Source organism: Gobio gobio (genome assembly GCF_949357685.1).
Source record: "Gobio gobio genome assembly, chromosome: 18".
Classification (NCBI taxonomy): domain Eukaryota; kingdom Metazoa; phylum Chordata; class Actinopteri; order Cypriniformes; family Gobionidae; genus Gobio; species Gobio gobio.
The window spans coordinates 28009421-28035648 of NC_137111.1; the positions used below are offsets into that span (position 1 = coordinate 28009421).

The 26228-nt window shown below is 39.3% G+C and overlaps 1 protein-coding gene across 1 annotated transcript in view; it reads right to left on the minus strand.

Annotated features, from left to right (window-relative positions):
• The window catches only part of unc5b (unc-5 netrin receptor B), a gene marked incomplete at its 5' end in the record, with an annotated part of 99333 nt that overhangs the window by 28396 nt on the left and 44709 nt on the right, over positions 1-26228 (minus strand). Inside the window, one exon of the mRNA XM_079842260.1 lies at positions 23568-23665. Coding sequence (XP_079698386.1) covers positions 23568-23665 — 98 coding nt within the window. The remainder of the gene's footprint in view (positions 1-23567; positions 23666-26228) is intronic.

Below are 26228 nucleotides of genomic sequence, written 5' to 3' on the forward strand. Positions count from 1 at the left end.
ATCTGACCTCTGACCCCTGATGTCATCAGACACAAGCCTCAGGCAGTGATGGGGTAAATGCCTAACATTTCAGTAACACCCCCTAATGTGGACCCTCTCAAAACTCCTCCTCACCTTCATCTTAAACCATAGACACAGACTCTTTGTCTTTCTTTCAATGTATCATATCACAGAGAGACTGTGGTAATTATAGAAAATGGCATGTTGAGAGAATCTCACTCGTTGTGGATTATAATGAAGACCAACCTGTGAGTCATTCAGTCTTATTCTGCGCTCGGAAGAGTCAAAGACATTACCTTTGAAACCTCACATTTCTGAAACATGATTCATAAATGCACTCTCAGATGTATCAGTTAGATCCATAGATCACAGATCCAATAGCCTGGATGCCAGCCGAATTTAGCCCCGCCCACAACATTTTTACTCGGGCAGTTCGGTCTGGACTTTCTCCGTAGAGAAGTAATTATGCCCGAACAGAAACTGTTCGGACCAATGAAATTGTCAGGGCGGGCTTTAGACGATGATGGACAGATGATAAACAGTAACGAAATCATTCACGTCATCAAAGGCGCTTGGGTTGAATTTGTTCTAATCCTTAAAGGAAAACTTGTTCGTATATGCATTCACCTTCACTATTTCTCTCAGAAATGTTGATCGTGTTGGTAAGTACTCTGTGTATCCTTAAATTCTTTTTTTTACATCACCGGCAAAGCTCATCTTTTTCTTTTAACGTAACTTATTCCAGCATGCGTGCAGACAGGGTTGCCAAGTTTTTACAACAAAACCCGCCCAATTGCGAACGTTCCTCAAAACTAGCAAAAAACAAGCCCAATAGCTTTCCAGGGGGGTTCTCCGGGAAAAAAAGGCATTTGGGGGGTAAAATATGTGTTATTTTGGCAGGGCTGGCAGCTAAAAATCGCATTCCTGGGTCTGTATATCACATAATTGGGGTCGCTTCAACCCGCGGACTTGGCAACACAGTGCAGTTGAGTTCTGTTGACATTTGACAACTAACGTTATGCGTCGCTCCGTTGCTCTGATTGGTTGTAGGTCTATCCAATTGAAGTCTTTCCTGGTTCGGTTGAAACACGCCCCATAATCACAGCCCAACGGAGCAGTATCAGACTCATATTCTGACTAGAATTGAGTATGACAACGTCAGGCTACAGATCCAATAATTCCTTTACACAAAATGAATAAGCAAAACAGAATAAAATGGTTCATAATCACCAGGGTTAGGTCGCATTAGACTCGTTTTCTGATTCAGAGCCAGTGGCATTGCTAAAATCTACAAAAAATAATAGTATATACATTTTATATCTATAGTATATAAAAAAATATTACTCCTTTAGTTCTGTATCTCTTATCTGCTACTAACTGTTGTTAGTCTATAAATCACCATCTTTTTGGAGGAAAGTCAGCTCATTTTTGGGGGTATTTTTTGGGCGTAAACAAAAATGGTCAAGTTTGCATGGGTAATTTGTAAACTTTGTAATTAGTCCATGCATTAACAATTGTTTGAGCCATTCGTGCAGAATGTACAAACATAGACTTGAGACAAAGAGCTGTCATCATTCACAAAACATTTCCAAGCAGGCACAGGTGGATAACTGTCTCATTCTATTCATACATGCCACCTGAAAAAAAATAATAATTATCACCTTAAAAAACATGTTAAATGCAACAGCACTGTCTGCATTTAATGAGCAATTGCCTAGTTGGGTGTGAGAGTTAACGTGTGTGAACTGCTGCATCGTCAGAATACCAGTGTTGCCTTTGAGATTTTGTGGCTTTGGCACATGTGACGAGGGGAAGGAGGAGGAGAAGGAAAGAAAGAAAGAAAGAAAGAAAGAAAAAAAGAAAGAAAGAAAGAAAGAAAGAAAGAAAGAAAGAAAGAAAGAAAGAAAGAAAGAAAAACCCAAACAAAACCCCAATATAAATTACAAAACAAATAAATAAATCACAATCAACACAAGACAAAAAAGAAAAAAACAAGGAATGAAAAAGAGCAAACATCCGTGTGCTAGTGAGACATTGGTACTGTATCTGTGGCAGGGTTCTCTTAAGAGGGATACGATAAGATAAACCTTTCATAATAACATTCAGGACTCGAGAGAAGACGCTAAAAAGATATGGAGAAAAGACTAAGGGGACAAAGACAGTGAGATAGAGGGGAAGGGGAATTTACTCTAGAAATCACGGGAGAACAGGAAAATGTGCAGCGGCTAATCCTAAGAAAGAAAGTCGGAAGCCTGAAATTAAAGACATAGTTTGGAGACCAGGCTGAGAAAGAGGTCGATTGTTTAAGTATCCAAGGAAAAAGGGGAACAGCGGAGACAGAATAAGGCAGTCTGTTGACGAGGAGGAGGACAGAACCAGGAAGAGGGAGGGAACGAAAACATGTGTGCCGTGTCCAAGTAACCATGGGAAAGGCTGGAGCATGGAAAGAAAGTGCAAGGGGCGAGACAGAAAGAGAAAGCAAGAGGAAAATAAAGAGACATGGTATTAACCCAATTCTCTGGATGAGTTTAATGCAGCCAGGGGTATGTTGGGCCGCTGTTGTCTTTGGCTCTGAGCTGTCCTCAAGAAATTTGTTGTGACAGCCCGGCATCTCTTGACAAAATGCTTTAGCAATGCTGCACCACTGTCATGTTAATGAAGACATGTGAAGATGTGCAAAACCGCCAACCAGTTGACACATTGCGATGGACTAACACATATCGGTGTATGCACAGATGCACAGCGGTAAGAATAGATAGCCGACTGAAGCTCGCTGATGAGCCGACACAATGCTGTATCACTCCCGTATCCCACGTACATAACAGATGCTGAAAGACTGGCATGATCACTCATGCCCATGAATGGATGGGATGTGATATATTGGCTGTAAACAGCCAGACACACACAGACATTCACACATACACTCACGGACGAGCATGCAAGCAGGGGGATTGGCGTCACTCGGCTCTGTCATTGCGTCCCCTTGCATCAGAGTGCTCCCCTGGTGCTCGCTCAGGCAAGAACAGGTACAAAGAGCACCAATGGCGCTCCTTGCTGAAACACTACACACGCACACACAGTTAAGATGGAAAGAAGCTTCGAGTTGGAGCCAGAGGATGAAATTAGCAGACAGACACAAAGATTACTTAAGAAGAAAGATAGATAAATTTGATGGAGTAAGCAAGAAGGAAGGTAAAATTGGAGCGGTTCATCAATCTCCTGACCCCACATTGGCTTTGGCTAAGTGAATGTGTCTTGTGCTTAGATTAGCAAAGCTTAATGCTGTTTACATCCTTTATCTACCCTGCTTTTTGCTCTTTCCTACTGATTTTATTTTACCACCACCATGCCGCTATCCATCTTATAGATTTAACTTATTTAACCTTTAACCCTCAAACCCCTCATAACCTCTCATTTTCCCTTGCACTCACCTTGTAGGTAGACAGCACAGAATTCCTGTCCTCCATCTCCATTAAAACAACAGTAAAAAAGCTCTTAAAGGCTATAATGCCTCTCACTCACATTACTGGTTGTTTTCCCAGTCTAGTGACTCAGCACTTTGATTTAAATTATTCAAAAACAGCGACTGGCATGCTGATGGTATTTTTACTATAAGCAGACATGAGCGAGTGTGAACATGTTTGGGAGTTGCTAGATAACAGGTTATTTGAAATGTGAGATTCGAATGAAAATGTACACAGTCAATAGAAATGATTATCCAAATTTGTTATAAGTCTGGCAATGGGAATGGCAGTTTTTCGGATAGATAATATGGTGTTGTATTATCTATTTCAGATACACCCACCCGTAAATGGCACATAGACAAGACAAATTAGAAATGCACAATTTGTGTAACTGTAAGATTACAATATTTCCTCATTTTCAAATGATCTTTTATCTTATGTGGAAAACCACAGAAAGCCCTTTGTTGACAATAGCCAGATTACAAATATTTCTCATTACAAGTTTGGGAAGATGGCCGGTGAAAATGCACGTTACAAGCAACCCCAACTCACAGTGCATAGATGGAGTCCATGTGGAGCTGCACACGTGTAAATGAACAGTGCCGCGCTTCACTCTGAAAAAGGCAGCGCATATATTAATTTAATTAAATCACAGATTTGATTTAATTGAAAAACATTACGATTTGATAAATCGCACTAAGCCATATTGAGATTTCGATACATTTTCAATTAATCTTCAAGCCCATAAGAAAAACTGTAGATGGACAATCTAAATGTCAGTTAGACAGTCTCTAAATGGGTGTTTCTTGGCCGGAATAAACTGCATGTAGACTAGATTTTATGCAAAAAATCAAAGTCTGACTAAATTTGAAATATGGGAACCTCTGGTGACTGACGAATATGCTGGAACTGTAATCAGCTTCCAAATCTTCACAGAACATCAGTCATTGGATGCGTCATGACTGATCTAATTCCTCTGACTAACTATGGCAGCAGCATGGTTTGATCAATTTAGTGAAACTTATATTGCATTATTAATTGAAAGGGCATTATCAGGGGTCCTGTCAAATGAAAGCCCTCCGCTTGACGTACAACCAACTGCAGGTTGTGTGAAATCACAGCTGCACTGCAGTGATGGACGGATAGTGACAGTGTGTGACTGGGAGCTGTGGTCAAGAAAGACTGGTCCTGTCACATGTCCAGAGCCCTGGGCTTGAATGTTTTCCTCTCTGATGCCGAGACAGAGCGACTAGCGTGACAAGCCCTGCTATGACGATAACAAGCAATGACGTCCCCTGTCTCTTTCTCGTCTCCTTTCTCGTCTCCTTTCGCTGCTCTTCCCTCCTTCTCAGTGTCTTTTCCCACTCATTTTCTGTTAAGTCTCTGTAACAGTGCCAGTGCTTTGGAGTGCAAAGAGGATGCAGACTCCATGTCTGCATCAGTTCAAACAATCCTGCTGTGCATGTTACCACAACCCTGTAAGATTGATCCATTATTAGTCTGTCGAATTGTAAGGCTGTTTTTGTTGTGTTTGCAAACAGGGCAATAATACTTGAAGAAAGTATTATTATACTATCAGTTGGCATTCCCATTCATCTCAACATCACAATTTTACACTATTAAGAAAAAAGAAGTGTATCAAGGTTTTCACACAGAAGACTAGAGTAATGGATGCTGAAAATCAGCTATTATTATTAAATAAATGCAATTAACTAAATAAACGTTAACTGAAATAAATATAGAAAAACGTAAACTTATTTTATTTCAGTTAGGTGCCACCGCAATTTATTTTTGTTTAGTTTGAGTACTAAAATTAATAAATACTATATAGTCATTTAAAAAAAAAAAAAAAGACAAAATTAATAAAACTTTCAAATGAAAGTGAAACCAGTAAATACAAAAACACATTTCTAATTCACTATAACAGTACATCCACAATACTAAAATTAAATAACACTGCAGAAACAGCATTACAGGAATAAATTACATTTCAAATTGATAAATCAATACATCATCTCAACCCCAATCTTATGATGGAGAAACATGTTTTTTTTACAGTTATGTGGTGTAGATGGTGTAGTTATATGACATCTACCAGCAGGGGCAAATGAGGTCATGCTAACCAGTCAAACCATGACCCCTTTGGTACAGGAATGTCCTGAGATTTAGATCATAGGAATTTAAGTGTTTCTATATTTGTTGTTTGCAAAGTTTTCTTTTACATATATGCATCATTTTACCATTCCACTCCGTGTGCATCATAGCTGCTTTGACATGCTGCATGGATGTCTCATGCTGTCTCTGGGTCAGCTGTTTGTATGCAGCAGTGTTCTCTAGATAGCACGGCTGCATAAGGACACTGTCTCCAGAGCAGAGAGGGGTGGAACGGGCCTGATTATTGCAGAGCTTTCCGTGGTCCCTCACCGCATGCAGGCAAGCCCAGAGCTATGTGGCTCCCATTAGGATGATAAAGAGACCTCTCATCAGCTCAGTCCCTCTGGCCAAAAGCTGACATAAGATTTACCTTCAAAAGCGCTTCGTATAAGCCAAACAGCCTGCCGAGTGACTGAACAGACGGAGATAGAGAGGGAAAAAAAGACAGAAAGGCAGCGGACTGTACCTCGTGGCCATATTTATTATATTTCTAAGCTTGTAGACTAGATTTCTAAGGCTGGAGTGTAATAGAGGAGCCTTCATAGTACAACAGCACTACAGCCAGGGTTTTAAATGTAGAGGGTAAATCAATAGAAAGACAGGAAGACAGATGGATGAGGAGATGCTGTGTGGACAGATAGAGTGAAATAATGAGGAAAAGGTAAGAGAAAAATGATGTAGGTTGAGTCTGGCCTGCATAAAAGGGAATAATATTGATCACTACTAAATTAGAGCAGGGTAGAGTGCAAAGTTTTAAAAGAGTAAAAAGACTAGGCCGTACATAGACTTAAAGAACAGAAACCTGCATTACTTACTTTTTCTGTGGAATTTGTTTCCATGCAATTACTATGACTGCAATTACTGCAATTTTCCTGCATTACTATGAAAAGGATAGTCCATCCAAAAATAAAAATTCTGTGATCATTTACTCATTACCCTTATGATGTTAAAAAAACTTGTATGACTTGAAGATGAAAGAAGATCTTTTGAAGAATGTTAACCGAACGGTTTCAGTTCCCATTGAGCTCCATTGTATTTTTTTTCCCACACAATAGAAGTCAATGGGAACAGAGACTGTTAACTTTCCAATATTCTTCAAAATATATTTTTGGTTCCACAGAGGAATGTCAAGTATGCAAAAATATTCCAATTCATGAATGAATCATTCTTTTGAGTCAAAGCTTTTCAATCCATTGGTTGATCCAGTTCACAAGTCTGAATGATTCGTTCATTAATTGCACTGACCTGTTCGAATCACTGAATCAATTATCCAGTAGTAGCAGTTCTCAACAGTTAATCAATATGATTATCAGTGAATTATGACTTAAATCTAGGCTAGCTTCTCATTTAAAGTTTATTAAATGGCTTCAGAAGATTTGGAATATAAAGCACAGTGACTTTTATGATGCTTTTGTGTCCTCTTTGAAGCTTGAAAGCTCCATTCCTCATTCATGAAGAAAGAAAGTCAAAGAGGTTTAGATTAGAACAACGTGAAGGCGAGTAAATGAAATTTTTGGGTGAACTATCCCTTTAAACAAAAAGCCAAACACAATTAGAGCGGGCCAGCCAGCTTAGAGAAGAGGACAGAGACAAATGACATGAGGTGCTTTAGACAAATCACTTTATCTACGAGTGTGCCGTTACAGACAAATCCGTGCGGATTCCACAGCAACACGGTGACTGTTACTCAAGCCAAAATCTGGGAGAGTGGGTAAATCCACTTATGAATGTCATTAACATGAGCAAAGACAACATATGGGGGCTCTAACGGATGATGTCATGGTCTGGGTGGTCTACAGGAGCAGAGGAGAAAACAATGCCACCCATCCTGGCCCCCCCTCACCGAAAGAGACCTTCACCCTCCTGAAAGCCCAGATTACTGCAGTCAATCATAATAGATTATCTTTCCACGAGCGCATATAATCGCTTTGTGAAATCATAGCAAAATCACATGCAAGCCAAAAACAGTTTTCCCAGTAAAAGCTTTAGAAAAAAAAACATACTGTAGGTGAAATAACAGTCTCTATGCTGAACGTCGACACTCACACAAACATATGAACACGTAACATAAAATGTAGAATTCACATGCACCAGAGAATATGAGTCCACAATAATTTTCATACGCACCGCAACTGGCGTACGCACACACATATCCTCACACACACTCAAACCAATATAATATCCAAGTGTCCCTGAGGGATGCTCTCAAACCTTTTAGGGCCAATGAACCTGCTATTTCAGTGGAATGGGCGTGTATTTTTTGAAAGTGCTTGTTTGCTATTAAGAGAAAAGCCTGTCATATGAACGTTACATATCTCAGGGGTCTTGTATTAACTGACGCTTCACACTTAGGCGTCTGAAACAATGCCCAGGACAACTACTGACAACAGCCCTGAGTGGGCCTTTGTCCATGGGACAACTCAGAAAAGACATGAAATGTTATTGCAGAGGTAAGAAGGGTCAATCGGAGCTTTACATTGAAGATACAAATGGTTGGATGGGGGTAAATGAGGTGCGGTCATGCCTGACCCTTTAATAGTTTCAGTATTATTTACACTGCTGACCAAAAGTAACGGGTAATAAAAAAAAATAAAAAAAAGTATACTTTTATTCAGCAAGGATGCATTAAATTAATTAAAAGTGACAGTTAGACATTTACACTGTTAAAAAACATTTTGATATCAATTAAATGCAGTTCATCAAAGAATCCAACATTGATAACAAGAAATGTTTCTTGAGCAGCAAATCAGCATATTAGAATGAAGGATCATGTGACATTGAAGACTGGAGTAATGGCTGCTGAAAAATCAGTTTTGCCATCACAAGGAGCATAAAAGACTTCCAAAAACATTACTGCTCCCAAAATTATGAACAATAGTGTATGGAGCATAAAAAGTTACTGAATACTGAAAATCTGGACTGCAGAACTGACATACAGACCTAAAGGAATTTAGTTTGTACGTAAAATAACAGTTTTGAATATTAACTTAGAACAAGTAGAAGCATAAGTTTAACAATTATTTACTAAGCCTGCAGTAACAAGATCATTTAACTGCACTGAATCACTGCCACAATCCCTCATGATAATACATTAAAGGAACAAGAAAAACTACACTAATAAGCATTTTAAGATTCAATAAAGGCTCCTTGATATATTAATAGCCAGACCATGAAAATAAAATGCTTAAATGGATAAAAAAAAGATGAACAAAGTGCTATATTTTCAACAGAACGGTAGGTCTTCTGACTTACTTCAGGGTATTTAACTTTAGCTAAATAGTTACTCAGCAGATATGAGAGTTCCCTTGAGCAACCTGAGGTTAAGCGTCCAGCTCAAAGGGCAAAATGGTAATAAGGTTCTCTTAACAATTACCAGTTCACAGGTCACCTCATCCTGGGATCAAACCTGTAAGAACCCCACCACTTCAAAAGTCCTCTGCATGATTATAGAACATTGCATTATTTGACAAATTACTATGAATTCCATTTACATGGTCACACATAAAACACATTTTACTTGCAATGTGCAAAGTGTGTAAACTGAGTTGATTTTAAATGGGGTAAAGCTTTTAAGCAACTAACAAGAATTATATCTTCAGGGAAATAAACAATTCTAAACCAAATTATCAAAAAATATCTGGGGGCTAATACAAAAACCACATTACAGCACATTTCTGGTGAATTAAAAGTATAAATACTATTAAAATCTTCTCATTTTTATCACCCCACATAAACACATTCGACCATTTAATGTACCGTGGAGTACACCAGTCAGCTTTTAATGTAATGAAGTTCTGTAAGAGTCTGTGAAGTACTCAAATAATATCACACGTGTATTTAAATGTAGTTTAAGTGGTTTATATTTTAGCAATGAGAAAATGTAACACCGCTACAAGGCAACCATGAGTCACTTACATTGCCATGGAGCAATTTTTCACCCCACCTAAGTGCTATATATTTAATAATGCTGTACAGTAACAAACAAAATTTCTCAGTGGTGCACGCTTCATCTTTTGTACGACATTCGACATACATTTCATGTTGTATATTAATGTCCTTAGTTAACTTTTATGAAGTAAAATATTCAACGACTGGGTGAAGAGAGTCAGCATCCACTGCGACTCATGCATACTTAAAACCTATCCCAGAAGTTTGAAATGAGCGAGGCCGTTCCGAGTCATGCTCTAATCTCACTGTACCATGAAATGCAATTCGAAAACATCGCGTGAGAAAAGAGAGAGAGTGAGAGGGCAAAGGAATGATAAACAAACAGGCATTGCAAGAGATTGCTATCAGCAAACTGAACTAGACGAGAGAAAAATAGGATGAAAACACACAGAAGTGCATGAAAATCGGATAACATCACCAATATGCTCAAGTTGGGAAGCTGATATTAAAAGAAGTGGTGACCAATTACCTGTCAGCGGCCTAAAATCTTCCAGCTCATAATCTAATTGTGCTCTGTTTAGCCTAGCCCACCAGATCCTCTCAGGCGTTCCCTGGAGGAGGGAAGAATAATGAAATGTACACTGCAGCCCGAGCCGGGCCCCGGCTGAGAGGAAGCTAGTGTAAACACACAGCAACCCCCTTCAATCTCCCACATATGAGCAATAAAACCAATTCTAATATGAGGTTTGGTGCATGCTTTCATTTGTTTAGCTTAGGTGAGTATTACGAGGTCCAGTGGGAATGGATGCATTAGTAAGCTAAAGGAGAAGACAAAGTCTCCTTCTCTCTCTGTATCTCTCTGCCTGGGGCTGAACACCTCAACGCTCACTCGATGCAGCTCTCTGCTTCCTCCTCTTGTTTCATAATTCATCTTAAACAAGAGGGAAAAAAAACAAACAAGCAGTCAAGCAACAAGAGGACGCTAAGAGCAAATCCCATCTTTCAGGAGACTTTATGTTAAGAGTAAGAGGAAGAGGACAGATGAGTGTGCATGTGTCTATGTCTGTATTAAAGATGAGCCTCTGTAATTACATAACATCCCAGGTGCCCAGGTACAGCTCCACATGAACGACACAGTACTAAACATTCATTGAATAAGTGATGTAATTCTTAATCTCAGACAGACAGATTATTTTGGCTTGCAGAAGGGGGGGGGGGGGGGGGGGGGGTCAGTGGCATGCAATATTAATTTAATATTTAATGGAATTAATACTTCTATTCAGCAAGGATGCATTAAATTGATCAAAAAAAATTATGGAAGCACTATTTATGCTCACATATTTCAAATATTTCCAAAATATAACTGTTACGGCCATAACCAGCAAATAAGGCTCATTAATCAAATTAACTTAAACAGCTGATTCGGACCGAACACATAAGTCAATCACAGACACAAAGTAACGCTTCAAGACGCCATGTACGCCTTCATTTACTATAAAAAATGAACAAGAGAAACAAATGTACACAATCCAAAAGAGAATACAAATCAGAATCCAAATCAGGTCAACCTATTAACAAACATAAATCAAACAAGTAATAAACAACAGTAAACTGGTAGGACAACTAAGAAAGTAAACAGAGAACACCTGCCTACGCCTGTACTCAGCAGTTCTCACCTGGCTTCCGACAAAACAAAGACAAGTGAATCTTCCGGGTCTCTGCTTACCTCCATACTCTTTCTAAATAACCATAAAGTGACATAACGAAATAATTCCTACCAGTTACTGAACTTATGTAAAAGTGAGTAAATAATGCTAAGTCTCAACAAATAATTATACTCAACAAAACCACAAAGAACCTAATAAAGAAAGGAGAACGGAGAGGCGAGGAGAGCGGCAGCCGTGATGTCCACAGGACACGAGATGAGAGAGAGAGAACATCCATGTCGCCGCCAACGCCCTTTTATCCGGTATCCCGGGTGACGTCATGTCTTTGTCACAAGTTGGGGAATTCCCCCGCCACCTATGGACTCAAAACGGTATCAGCACAAATATACGTAACAATAACATCTCTAAAATTAAGAAATATTTTCTGAGAAAAAAAAAAAGATTTCTAAAGGTCAATGTGACACTGAAGACGAGTAATGAATGCCGAAACTTTAGCTTTGCCATCACAGGAATAAGTTAAAAAATATATTAAAATAGAAAAGTATTTTTTAATTGTTTAACTGCATTTTTGATTAAATAAATGCATAATTCAATTCAATTGTATGAACTTTAATGTCCCCAATGGGGAAATTTGTCTTTGACCCTGGTGCCCACATACACATACATTGATCGAAGACATAATACACACAAACCATACACATAAAAAAAAGGGTGGTATGGGTATGTTATGATTAGATATTGGTGAGACTACAATCAAAAACAAACAAAAAAACTAACTGTAGTTTTATCTCTAAAAACCTAAAAAGAAAAAAGTTATATTAGTTCCATTTTAAAATACATTGATTGTAACAATGAAAAATGACCTTATTCTAAATAATTCTTATAAAAGGCAAGTCTTCCATGACTGTTGGAACCCTTCATCTTATTCTGGCCAAGAATCACGCAGGAAGAGATTGTCTGACAACATGCAAAGCTATAGAACAGCTATACAGAAAACACACCACAACAATTTTTTATTTGGCTTATTGGCCTCTTATTTGGCCCAAAATTGGCTTATTGATTATAACTTCTATCAGTTCAAAAGAAAAAAAGCACTCATTATTTCACAGATTATACAGTTTTGTTCATGGACATGTAGTTAACTTGCTGCTAAATGTCTTAAAACTCTGACGACTAATCCAGTGATTAGTTCATCTTAGTGCTCATTGTATCAACTTAACTGAACTTTCTAGTTTAATGCATGGAATTTCCAGATCCAAGAGAAGAAAAAAAAAAACCTGTATGCACAATCACATACATTAGTTGCATTGCACAAAAACAATCAGTCTTGAACTCGGTTGGCATTTTTGTGCACATTATGCATCTAGTGGTCACGCTATGTAATCCTTAGAGTGTTTTGAGCCCCTGAATCAGTACATAAACACAAAGAGGGCAGTTCAGGCCATGTATGCAGTAATAATCAGCAGAGAAAATATGCTAAAGGGGAATATGTATGACACAATGACAGAGCTCATCAAGTAATCTTCTCAACGTCGGCTTGTTCCCGACAATCTCAGTCTCTTCGATCTCCCTGTGGGCATGCTCAAACATTCACACGAACAAAAGCGCAAACATGCCAATGAAGAAATCAATTGCAGTGTGTCATCGACGGTGAAGGGATGAATACATGTGCTGTAAACTGATGTAGTCTGTTTATCATCACTCTGATGTCTTGTTCTTGGAATCTGGGACAGTGGTCAAGCATTTTAATCAATTTTCTATTAGAGTAACATGGTCGGTCAGAGCGTGAGTTGGGTACAGGCCCGGCCCTAAAAATAATACAGAATCTAATCTGAATTATGATTCAAAGAGATTAGGGATCTATAATCCTTTGAATAAACAGGGGGGGTGAGCATGAAAAAAAAAAAGCTTAGGTGGGGGTTGAACTCCCTCCTGCGGATACCATTTGATAATAAGTCCGAGTGTAGGTCTTCTGAGATGGACAACACCATTTCATCAAAACCACACTAATCCTTATGCCATTCCTCTCTCTCTTCCGTGAGTCCCTTCTATCCCACCCTCCATTCCCTTTGACCATCCAGCACTCAATCTCCAGTCTCAAAGCAAATCTGAAAGCCAGGACTGAAAATCCTCTGGTGAACGAGTATGAACCAGTTAGCTAAACATGCTCTCACCAGGGCTGCGATCAAACAAAACAGTCAGTCAAAACCTGGAGCTCCAGGAGAGATCTGATTACGGGAGGAGTAAATGAGAGAACTTCATCCAAAAATGAAAATTCTGTCATCATTTACTCACCCTCATGTCATTCCAAACATGAACGACTGTTTTTCTTTCTGTGGCTTTTAAAAAAAATGTCTTAGTGACCATACAATGAAATTATGAATGAATTAACTTTCATTGTATGGACAAAAACTTAAATATATATTTTTTGTTCCATAGGTCTGAAACAAAACAAGGGCGAGTAAATTATAATTTTGTGTAAACTATCCCTTTAAAGGTCCCATGGCATGGATTTTTTTATTTTATAATGTATTCTGAGGTGTACTTATATTGTTAGTATGATTTTTACATCATAAAATGTCATAATTTAGAAATAAAAGGCATTTTTTCTATACTGATGTTTGCCCTCTCGCTGAATGGGGACGTGCCTGCTGTGAGCTCACAACGCCCACTGTTGTGATTGGCTGACATCTTTGCATTTGAAATGAGCGGAGGGGGCGTGGTTTAATGAGGTCTACGAGGCACAAGGCTGCCAGAGAGAAGGATGTCACTTCTCATCAGTTCTCTCAGCACGTCTCAGTTCAGTGAACTGTTGTAGTTACTAGCATATACTTTAGGTTCTTAGTTTATTTCTAGTCGGAGGGACTATCACTCATGTCAGAAAGTTAGTAACTTTAGTAAATGATGGATCAGCGCTGACTCGAGACGTGAACCGTTTAGAACGATTCAGTCCGATTTGGTGAACTGGTTCGACCGGTTCATTAAAAAGAACCGGTTCAAAAGAACGATTCGTTCGCGAACTGGACATCAATGGACCAGAGATGGAGAGATAGCTAACAAAGTGATATTGTACCGAGTTGTGAGAGCGCTGTCAGCGCGAGTTTATTTTGTTTGTATCTGAGAGTTCTGAATAAACACGAGTCCCAGTCACGCCGAGCCTGACTTCCTCCTTATTCTACCAAATTTGTAACACATGTAATGTGCCATTACAGCTGTCGAGATGAACGAGTTACGAGTAAGTGTTGATTATAACATTATTTTTAGATATTTTCCTATCATGTGAAAAGCGTCAGTGACGCGCATTGAGTACACAGTGCAAAAAAAGACACAACAGGGCAGTAATCGAATGTAATCCAGCTTATTGTGGGGATAGCTGGCTAGCCTAGCCCGGATACGCTCACGCTTACCCCCCTTCTGCTTAATCTCGCGCCGTGTATGGCGCCTCCGCTGTGGGCCAGATGCAGTACTGGGGGTCGGTGATGTTGAAGGCCTACCGGTCAGTGCAGCCCGAGCTTCGGCGTGCGTGAGGTTTATCTCTAAAGATGTGACTCTGCCGATGTTGAGCAGAAACTCACGACTGTATGCACATTTTAGAACAGATAGACACGATGAGGACGTACAAAAACACGGACTCACAAGATAGAAAACACCGTTCTGTCGGGAGAGAGAGAGAGAAGCCGCAGCATGAATAATAAAGTTCTGTGTGAACTTTAATAATTAGCAACACATCAGAAATCACTGATCACAGATCAGAAGGAACTGAAAAAAGACTTCTGTTTTCATTTGTACATCCAAACACTAAGATACTGCCAGCATTCACTACTTCACAAGCCATGATCTCTCGAGGACAAACAAATATGGCGCTCGCATGGGCGTGCCAAATTCTCTGGGAGGAGGAAAGGGTGGTAACCATTCCTGTTATGAAAATTCAAGATCAGCTCGCCTGGGCTGTCATTTTCTCAAAGGCAGAGAAAGACAGCCAGAACACGGTTTACACTGATCAAAATTTCTCGCCACTTGGGGACAATATTCAGGCTAGGCGAACTCATATTAATGTTGAAAAACCTCATAAAATGAAAATTTCATGCCATGGGACCTTTAAGGTATGCCTATTAAAAAATGAAATATTCCCAAAAAGTGGGTGGGATATGGACATACACTCTTAAATAAAAGGTTCTTTATTGGTATTGATGGTTCCATGGAGAAACTTTAACATCCATGGAACCTTTCCATTCCAGAAAAGGTTTTTGATAGTAGAAAAAGATTCTTTAGATTATGTTCTTCACACTACACTATAAAAAATGGGTAAAATATGGACAAACACAACTGTTGATTGAAATATTTAAAACTATGCATGCAGAGACCCAGGCTGAATCCGAAATCGACCCCTAAACCCCTAAATCAATATTCCCTACATTAGTCCACTAATACAGCTCATTTGAAGGAGTGAATGAAAATGAGTGAGTGAATTCGGACAGTCACAGAGCGTACATAGTTATTGCAATGCAATGTGGGATAATGAGTGCACTCAATAATGTCCACTAAGGTTTCGGACACCACTACAAATGGCTGTCCACTCAAATAATGCCCTATTTAAGTGTATAGGGGGTGATTTCGGATTCAGCCCCAGTGTGTGAGAGAGTGAGTGAATCAATGGTTTCAGTTTCAGTTTATCTCTGAAAAGGACAGATGAGAGAACCAGCTGTTTATGCAAGCAGCCGGTTTGCTAGAATCACTCCTGGTACTGTGAACATCAAAACAGAAGTGCTGCACTGCCTGCAGAAACACTGGGATGCTCAATGGTTTTTTTTAATTGGTTATAGGCATTTAAACAACACATAGTAGCGTAATGTCAATGTTCATTCCTCAAGTCTCTGAAAACACATGGCTGGTTCACGCCTGCCCGAGAACATGCTCTGGCTCCAGAACGCGAACCATTCTGGTGGAAAAGGGGTATGAAAGGTTCTTTGGGGAACTGAAAATGGTTCTTCTATGGCAGTGGTTCTTAAACCTGTCCTGGAGTACTACCAGCTCTGCACATTTTGTATGTCTCCCTCATCTATCACACCTGATTCAACATTCAACTAATGAGCTCATTAGTAGAGACTGCAAGACCTGAAATGGGTGTTTCATATATAGGGAGAGATACAAAATGTGCAGGGCTGGTGGTACTCTGGGAGGGGTTTGAGAACCACTGTTCTATGACATCACTGCAAAAAAAAAAATGTTTTGAAACCTTTATTTTTATGAGTATTGAAATTATTAAAATTAGGGGAAACATGTCCCCCAGTGATTGCTCTGCACCTGGATGTAAATGGTGTGAGACTTGTGCTTCAGCTGTGAGCAGTACAACACAGGAGGCAGCTAATGTTGTGTGGAAGAGACACACATGCACACACACACACACACGCAAACTTCAAAATTACTTTTGGAACATTGTTAAATAATAAAGTATAAAAATATAAAACAAAACAAATGTTGATCTGTACTGCCAGTAAGATTTTTCGCACAGACACATCTCCATGGCATTTTTATGTGCATGATGACGTTTTATCTGCTATAGCTGCAAAATCAACCCGCTTCACTGTTTGATATATTTATCTGTCTTTTGTTCAAAACCAGTTTTTTTGCTGAAGCCTTTGTTTTCTGACCTTTGGATGAGTTGTGGTGAAATGCCATTCGAGCATATATGACATCAGTGCCTCTTAAATCTTACAGCAGACTGCAGTCTCACGTTATTATGCTCAATGAAATCACCAAATTTATGGGCTAGTTAGTCTGGAAAATACTGTCAATCTACCTTACATAAGGTATACAAAGACATAACATTATTTCTTTTGAAACTAAATTGTACATTTAAAACATATACTTCTTGAAAGAACTGCTTTTATGGCAAGGACATCATTTCAGTGTATATATAATTGATGTTGTCCTGACAAAATGGCAGTAAAAAAGACTGGAAAAAAGAACTGCTAGGGTTTCACCAGACTTTCGTAAGTTCTTACTTAAATTGGAACGTAAAGTCCACACTAGAGGCTTAGTAACTACTAGCTAGTTTGTAAATAACTACTTTATTCGTATGGATCATTTGTTTCCTAAGACAGAACATTGCTAGTAGGTCGTAAACTCTCCGTAAAGTAATGCATAGTAACAAAATGTGACGTTTTCCCTCAGTTGTCCAATAGCAGCCTTCAAAAATGTGAACAGAAGTTGTGTTGAAATGCTGTGAATTCCAGTTCATTCTTCAAACTTCTTTTGCCTCATATATCTAACGGTAAAAATAAGTTTAAATTAAATATGATACTACTTAATCATCATGAATGACATAATATATATTTTTCTAACATTCAGAAACTGAATTTGAAATTAATAAGGATTTAATTTCTGCCATTATATTATTCCAACCATTTGGAATGCCATTATATTATTCCAACTCCTGATTGGAGGCTTCCGTAAACATTTAGTTTATATGTAGAGTTACGCTTCAGCTAAGTTTAATGGTGCAATGCAAAAATATTTATTAGTGCGGTGCGTAAGTTGTAACTTAGTGCCCCTTTACATCAAAACTAGGCTATGCAACTTGCGCAGAGCTGGTGCCACCGGACCCTGAAAACATCAGCACAGTATATATAAGACCAGAATATATTGTTTCACATTCTCTGTGGTGGTAATTTTACTGCAGAAGAACTCTTCTGATGTTAAATGCTAGTTTGAACTCTTAAGCTGATAATTAAACCAAACTGTCATACAACCACACTATGACTGGGGGGGGGGCTGGGGTTCTGAAAACTCAAAAGGCATCATTGACATCATGTAAATGAGATCATATTTTGTTGTTAGAAATCAAAGTAGTTTGTAACGAGCCGCTTTGCAGCTTAGTTTCTGTAGCTTGTCTTCTCGGGGAGAAAGTTGAGTAATAAAAGTTACAATATCATTTACATGTAATTACCATAGACTGTAAAAAAAATATGGACTTAGTGTCCGTGACGTCACCCGTAGGTTTCTTAAGAGCATTTTTGAAGCCTAAAGTTGGCAGTTGCCATCTTGGCAGCGAGTCACGGCACACCACTGCCGGATAACTGAAAATGGGCAAAGAGGCGGGTCATGGGTGGAGCTGAGGTGCCTGGATGCTGAATGCCTTTGCCCAGTCTTGAACTGGACTTTTGACAAGCCTATTTCACACATCACACATTCTGTAAGTGAAATAGTAATACATTAAGGATTAATAATTAGTGCTAATGTGTCTAATAAACCACCAAAACTAGATTGAAATGGGATCATCACACAGACTCTTCAAAAGAGAAGCAGCCTCAAGGTTCCGATTGATCAAACGAGTCAGGCGACCCTTTTTATGTCCTCTGAGGTATTTAAGGCTGTATCTCTGTCATGGGGTGCGACAGACACCCTTATCCAGGACGTCTCTGTGTAATTACATGCGAGAGGACCGTCATTTCAACACTGCTCCCCTCACTAGATGAAAGACAGGTAAGACATAGTCATGTAATTGGCCTTCTTGTTGAGGGAAGAGGAAAAGAGAACGGGCGGGTTTGTTTCGATATGTTCTGTTTATCCTTGTTCCCACCATTTCTCTCTCTCTCTCTCATTCTCTCCGACTGTCTCCAGTCGATTATGGGTCATTATGTCCAATGTGTCTGTGCCTTCAGGACAGATGTGTAAATTGTGGCGCTAAAGTGTCCAGGCCTCATTTAGGACAGATTTACGCAGTCTACACCACTGTATAACTGTCACTCGACCTAAATGCGCTCACAAACAAATACATGCTTAAACACAGCTGTAAGCAAGTATATGAGAGACGTGGGTGGACACATCAACTAACAAAGACTCGCTTTTTTCCTGTCAGTCACACTTGGTCATTTAAATCAATGAAACAAAAGCTTTCTTGCACTTAATAATAAGGGTGTGTAAACAGCAACATAATCGTTATTTGCCACTGACAGCCTGTGTGATGAAGATTTAAGCAGCAAGTGACTGCGAGATAGACTTCACATGCCTCCTTTTCTCTACCATTTCACTTTCAACTCATTCTAGAAAACAGAAGTACCAAATTTGTATTTGGAAGTGATTATGAGGGACTTGAAGATGGTATTACAGCGATGGCATCTCAAAATAACGTTAAATTTAAATAGATAATTTAAAATAATAAATAAGTAAAAGTAATGACTAAAAAATAATAGTGAACAAATAAATAAGACTAATAAAAGAACACGTAAGTGAACAAATAAATATATACATACATAAAATCTGTTTCACAAAGTATAAAATCTGTGCATGGGAAATGGGAATAAGTTTAACCTCACCGATCCCTGTAGAGTCTTTGTTTGCCTAAATCCCTGTTATGGACAGATGGTAACATAAAGACCTCCACCAAAAGTATTTTCTGACCCCGGAACAGAAGTCAGTGTTTCATGCCAGTTTGTTTCTTCCACCACCTGTCTACCCCTGAGTGACATACTGTAGGATACAGCTCTTACATCTCTCCTGACAGACCGGAGTATACACACAAAGACTCCCTGTGGGTCTGTCCTTCCGAAAGCATCTTCTATCAAACCTCTCTATCCCACGGGCTGCTGGATGTCTGTCTGTCCCAGCTCAAGTCAGCTATTAAGATTCAAGGTTCAGTTGTTTAATGTTAAAAATACACATCAGACAAAGGTATAGGGTTGAGGTTTAAGCTAACCTTGTGCTCTCACACAAAAGGTTAGGCTGCGAGGATTAACTGCACTTTATGTGACACACAGTAGACAGATGAAGTAGACTATTCATCTGACTGAAGTAGATTATGCCATATAGTAGACTATCTGAACGGCTCAGATAGATGCGTTCAGACTTATTTTGGTGCTATAGAAAGAAGACCAACTAATTTCAACTCTCTCTCTCATTCTGCAGCAAAAGACAAACTTATTCTGTCATCAACTTATTCTGTCGTATTCAGTGCAAGAAACTACATTTATTTTTTATTTCTTGTTATTGGCTGCTAGCTACACTCTAAAAAATGCTGGCTTAAAAACAACCCAAGTTGGGTTGAAAATGGACTAACCCAGCAATTGGGTTGTTTTAACCCAGTGGTTGGGTAAAATGTTTGCTTAAAACAACCCAATCGCTGGGTTAAAACAACCCAATTGCTGGGTTAGTCCATTTTCAACCCAAGTTGGGTTGTTTTTAACCCATCATTTTTTAGAGTGTATTGTATATTTAAATGTTCATGTTAAATTCTCCTATTTTTACATGATACCTTTGCGTCATCTTTAAAAAAAAGAATGATTTAACAATACTGTAATCTTTAGCAAATCTCATAATGAATATCCATTTTTTATACTGTATGTCAGGGGTCGGCAACCTATTGGCACACGGAGGGATTTTTATATTTTTTTATATTTAACAAAGTATAGACTTTGACATAAAGTTATGTGACATAACACTGGTTGAATTATCAGCTTATTTTAACCAGAATCTTAAAATCTGTTCATCTTTATTTATCAAAGATCAATTATGTTTCATACCTGAAAACTTAACTCAATCGTTTTTAAAAGCTACAAGCAAGTTTAGGCATCACGATATTATAATGTATAGTATAACATTTTCATAATTTTGATATTTGCTAAAATTACACTTAGCAAAGTTAAACTTAAAGGTCCCATGGCATGAAATTTTCATTTTATGAGGTTTTTCAACATTAATATGAGTTCCCCTAGCCTGAATATTGTCCCCAAGTGGATAGAAATGTTGATCGGTGTAAACCCGAGTTCTGGCTGTCTCTCTCTGCCTTTGAGAAAATGACAGGCCAGACGAGCCAATCCTGAAGTCTCCTGGTTTGACGTCCAAGCAGGAGCGGTTACCTCCCTTTCCTCCGCCCAGAGAATCTGGCACGCCCATGCAAACGCTCGAGAGATCATTCCTTGTGAACGAGTGAATGCTGGCAGTTTCTCAGTGTTTGGATGTACAAATGAAAACAGAAGTCTTTTTTCAGTTCCTTCTGATCTGTGATCAGTAATTTCTGATGTGTAGCTAATTATTTATTATTCGTGCACACAATGCGGCTTCTCTCTCTCCAGACAGAACGGTGTTTTCGTGTTTTCTATCTTGTGAGTCAGTGTTTTTGTACGTCCTCGTCGCGTCTATCGGTTCTAAAATGTGCATACAGTCATGAGTTTCTGCTCAACATCGGCCTCACACACGCCGAAGCTCGGGCTGCACTGGCCGTTGGCCTTCAACATCCCCGACCCCCAGTACTGCATCTGGCCCACAGCGGAGGCACCAAACGCGGCGTGAGATTAAGCAGAAGGGGGGTAAACGTGAGCATATTCGGGCTAGCCAGCCTAGCCCCACAATAAACTGGATTACATTCGATTACTGCTGTTGTGTCTTTGTTTGCGCTGTGTACTCAACGCGCGTCACTGACGCTTTTATTTTATTTTAAAAATAATGCTATTATCAACACTTACTTTTAACTCGTTCATCTCGACAGCTGTAATGGTACTTTGCATGTGTTACAAAGTTGGTTATAATGATGAAGACGGACTCGGTGTGACTGGGACTCGTGTTTATTCAGAACTCTCAGATACAAACACAATAAACTCGCGCTGACTGACAGCGCTCTCACATCTCAGTAGTTACTATAAATAACTTTGTTAGCGATCGCTGAGCTCCGTCTCTGGTACGTTAGTGATGTCCGGTTCGCGAACGATCTTTCTTTTGAACCTGTTCTTTTTAGTGAACCGAATCAGTTCACCAAATCGGACTGAATCGTTCTAAACGGTTCGCGTCTCCAGTCAGCGCTGATCCATAATTTACTAAAGTTACTAACTTTCTGACATGAGTGACAGTCCCTCCGACTAGAAATAGACTAATAACCTGAGGTAAATGCTGAAACTACAACAGTTCAGACATGGGCGTCGAAAGCAAAAAAAATGTGGGTGGGTCCTCAGAAATTTTTTAATGGAGTAGATGCCAATTACATTAAGTACAAATATACCGCTTTGCTTGCTAAACGTATAGTTTGGAAAGACAAAATTATGGAAATCGCCATATTATTGAGAGCGTCAGTAGTGTAGGGGTAGGACGCACGGCATCTAGTTTTGACACAAATCGACCCGCGGTTCGAGTCCGCCTTTCGCCAAACTCAATCTTCTCCCTTTTCCCATCACATATCAGATCGGAAAGGCATCTATTTTCAATAAAAATGAAGAAAATATTAGAAAAGTGGAAATAAAGCATCTAACATGTGTTTAATAATAAGTGTTTATCGATTAGGGGTAGGTAAACACACATGTGCTGAATGTTAGAGACGATAAAAGTGAGTGGGTCCAATATCATTGATCGTAAAAAGTGGGTGGGTCTTGTCCCACCCACATACAATGGTTCCGACGCCCATGAGTTCAGACATGCTGAGAACTGATGTGAAGTGAACTCAGGTCCATCCGTCTCTCTGGCAGCAGCTTGTGCCTGCTCGTGTCTCGTAGACCAAGTTAAACCACGCCCCCTCCGCTCATTTAAAATACAAAGATGTCAGCCAATCACAACAGTGGGCGTTTTTACTGAAGTCTCACAGCAGACACGCCTCTTGAAGCAGGGCATTCAGCCACAGGGCAAACAGCAGTATTGAAAAAATGCCTTTTATTTCTAAATTATGACATTTTATGATGTAAAAGTCATACTAACAATATAAGTACACCTCAGGAAACATTATAAAATAATAGAAAAATGCCATGCCATGGGACCTTTAATGAGCATGAACAATTAAATATGTATATCCAATATAACCAATGAATATATAAATATTTAAAATTTAAAAAATGAATCTAATATCATACAGCCATTCAAACCTCAACACTGTAGTCCTATCGTCACGTACAGAACTCCATAAGGAGAAAAAACACTCTCTCACCACTGGTCTGACAACATGATGTCAAAAATCATTCTTTAAAGAAAGTCCCACTGCTTCACTTCAACATTAATCAATCAAGGAGAAACACCCTGCCCACATCTCAGCTTTCAGATCAATAAACATCTTCACAGTCTTCATGAGTGCAATCCCCCTCCCCACAGACCTCAGGTCTGGCTCAGCTCTGTGCGGAACACTCCGGAGCGAGACGTGCAGGGGCGGCGGAGTTTAGAACGGTCGCGCGGAGAGTTAATGAAGCCACACCAGTCAGCATGGCCGTCCATCTGTTTCCTTAATCCTCGTAAACATGAGCCACACTGTGATAGGGCGCTAGCCAACCCCATTGCTGTGATTTACAGACATAAGGACAGTGCTCACTGTGAATGGATGGATGGGCAGGAGGGGTTTGGGAGAGTGTTGGCCGTGACAGCTTTTAGGAAATGTCCCCATAAAGCTTTGGGTCTGCAAGTAGCAGCACCGTGCTCAGCTCACCTGCTAATCGGAGCAGAGAGGTGGAGCGGAGCGGAGTGAGCAGAAAGGTGAGAGTGAGGTCGGCCGTGCCGTCCATCTGTCCGTCAGCGGGTAAGAGGCTTGGGGCACAGAAGATGGGGCATAAGAAAAAATACATACAGAATATCCAAATATTACGCCAACAATACACGCAAAGATGCCAGTCTAGATAGGATTAAGGTGGGTTTGCACAAGTGGGGTGTGTGAAAACACACCTGATTGACAGGCCTTATGAACATTGCCTTTCTGTGAACCCCAGTTAGTAGTTTAAGATCCCCTCTGCTTCACTGAACTGTCCAATTCCTGCTCTCTCAATCACCCAGTCACCCACAACCTGTCAGGTTCTGATACCTCTCGCAGCCCTTTTAAACTGAGATGGTGCTGGTTCTCGCGCCCGAGCCCACATTTCAATTTACTGGTGAGCTGAACAATGACACTGTAACTGGCTTTTACATTTGTTGTCTTTGTTTACAAGTTTTATGAGTTCTGAGAACATTTCCAATTCTGATTTCCAATTCATTTGGGTATATTTCAATTATAATATTCATTTTGTTTATTTTGTTCTGCTAATGTCATAAATTATACAGTATTTCAGACTCATTTAAACAAGTAATTTGTCTCTTTGAACTAGTCAGTTGGATACACTGGTCGCACTGTGTTTTTGATTAACTAAAAATAACTGGTTCATAAAAGTCATTAGTGCTTTTGTTTGTTTTGATGTGCAGCTCATGAGAAAACTCAACAGAAACACAGTATTTGTATTGCATTACATTCACCATAGACTGCAAAACATTCACAATTAGGGTTACAAAGTTGGAAACTTTCCAAGAGAATTGACGGGAATATTTGGGAAGGACAGCTTAATGGGAATTAATGAGAATAAACTGGAAATTTATAACAGGGAATTTAAATGTATTGGGGGGGGGGGCATCTTGCAGCATAATCTTGGTTAAAAAAAACAGATTACAAATTACAACCTACACTACTTAATGCAATTGGACTTTTACAGCATTTTGTAATATATTTTTTTGTTGTTCAATTGTGCAACGTGACATTTATGTGATCAAAGTAAATCAATCTTGGTAGCTTGTAATGTTGTTCTTGTTTTAATGAAAACTTTACTCTGTGTACAGGTCACATATGAAAGTGTCCCACCCCTAAAAGCAGGGCATTATAGAACCAATTTATTCTGATTCACCTACTTATGCAGTGGAAACACCAAACACGTTAAATGCTCAAGATTGGGCACCGGATCCAGAACCAGCACCTGGTTGGTGGGAAAGCAGCACCACAGTCTGGGAGTCATTCCAGAGGGTGTGGAAGCGGCAACAACACGCACTCCATAAGGATAAAGCATCACTATTTTGCCTGTTCCAGAACAAGCCCAACAGTCAGGGTGTAGCCAAAATCCTCAACACTCATCCCAAGGGCGTTGACTGTGGAACCAGGCATCTTGGACTAGACATGACCTGCTCTGGATGAGTAAAGAGTGCCTGTCAATTGGTTTCATGTGTAAAGGTCAAACACTACACAGAAACTCCAGTGCATAAAGCATTTACTGCATTGCTGTTACTATGAAACTCTATTTGAAGACCTCCATATATATATTTATTAACATTTATACACTTCTCTTGAGTGTCATGCACCACACTCTTATTTCCTGGTCAGGCAGAGTCAGGGTTGCTCTGTTACAAAAAGCACATTGTGTGTGGCCTTTTACTTTTGGCACAAAGAAAACTAAAGCGACGCCACAAGAGGACATTACTCTTTGGTCACACACCATCAGACTGCCTTTACCAGCACGCCACACACACAGGGGACGTTTCGTTCCAGCACTTCGACATTGAAAACCAGCCGGTGAGCAAGCATGTGTGTGTTCTCGGGTGAGACATGCCACATCCCTCCCATGAGGCCCCCTGCAGCATGCAAACCATGGTAGAACCCTAATAAAACCCCCCTAGAGATTCTCAGCTCCCCATATTCCTCTATCCCTGGGGCAGATGGGAGTCCTAATAGGCGTTAAACTGAGAGAGATAGGATTCTCTACACCGCCTTTCAAAGGCAACTCCACTAACCCCCATCACAATAAAGGATCCAGAAAGAATGAGAGCACATGAGGGAGTGCGCAAACAGGAGTGAAAAGGAGATTCAATGAACTAGTAAAAAGAACAAGAGAAAGGTGTTTGACAAGAAAACAACACATTCATTTATATTTCCCATTTCAATTCTTTCTGAATGTCATGTTTTATCATAAATGTTTGTCGTAAAAAAATTATGTAATAACTTATAACCATATGTATTACCTTTCAATAATCCAGTATTTTTATGATAAAAAATATACACGTTGGTTTAGAATGTAAAATATTATTTTATAATATTTGTGTATTATTGTATTACATTTTTTTCTATTATATTATATAACTATTATATTAGTATTTCTAGAGTATTCCTGAAAGGCTTTTAATTTTGTGTGAAGAACTTTGAGTTTGTTTGTGTGTTTTTATTAAATCACTGATTTTTAGGAATAGATAAGCTTTCTACACTTGCCCCATACACTACAGAGTGCGTAAATGTTTTTTTTTTAAGTCTTACATATACCTGGAGTATTCCTTTATATCAGTGCAAACTATCATTTCTCCTCTA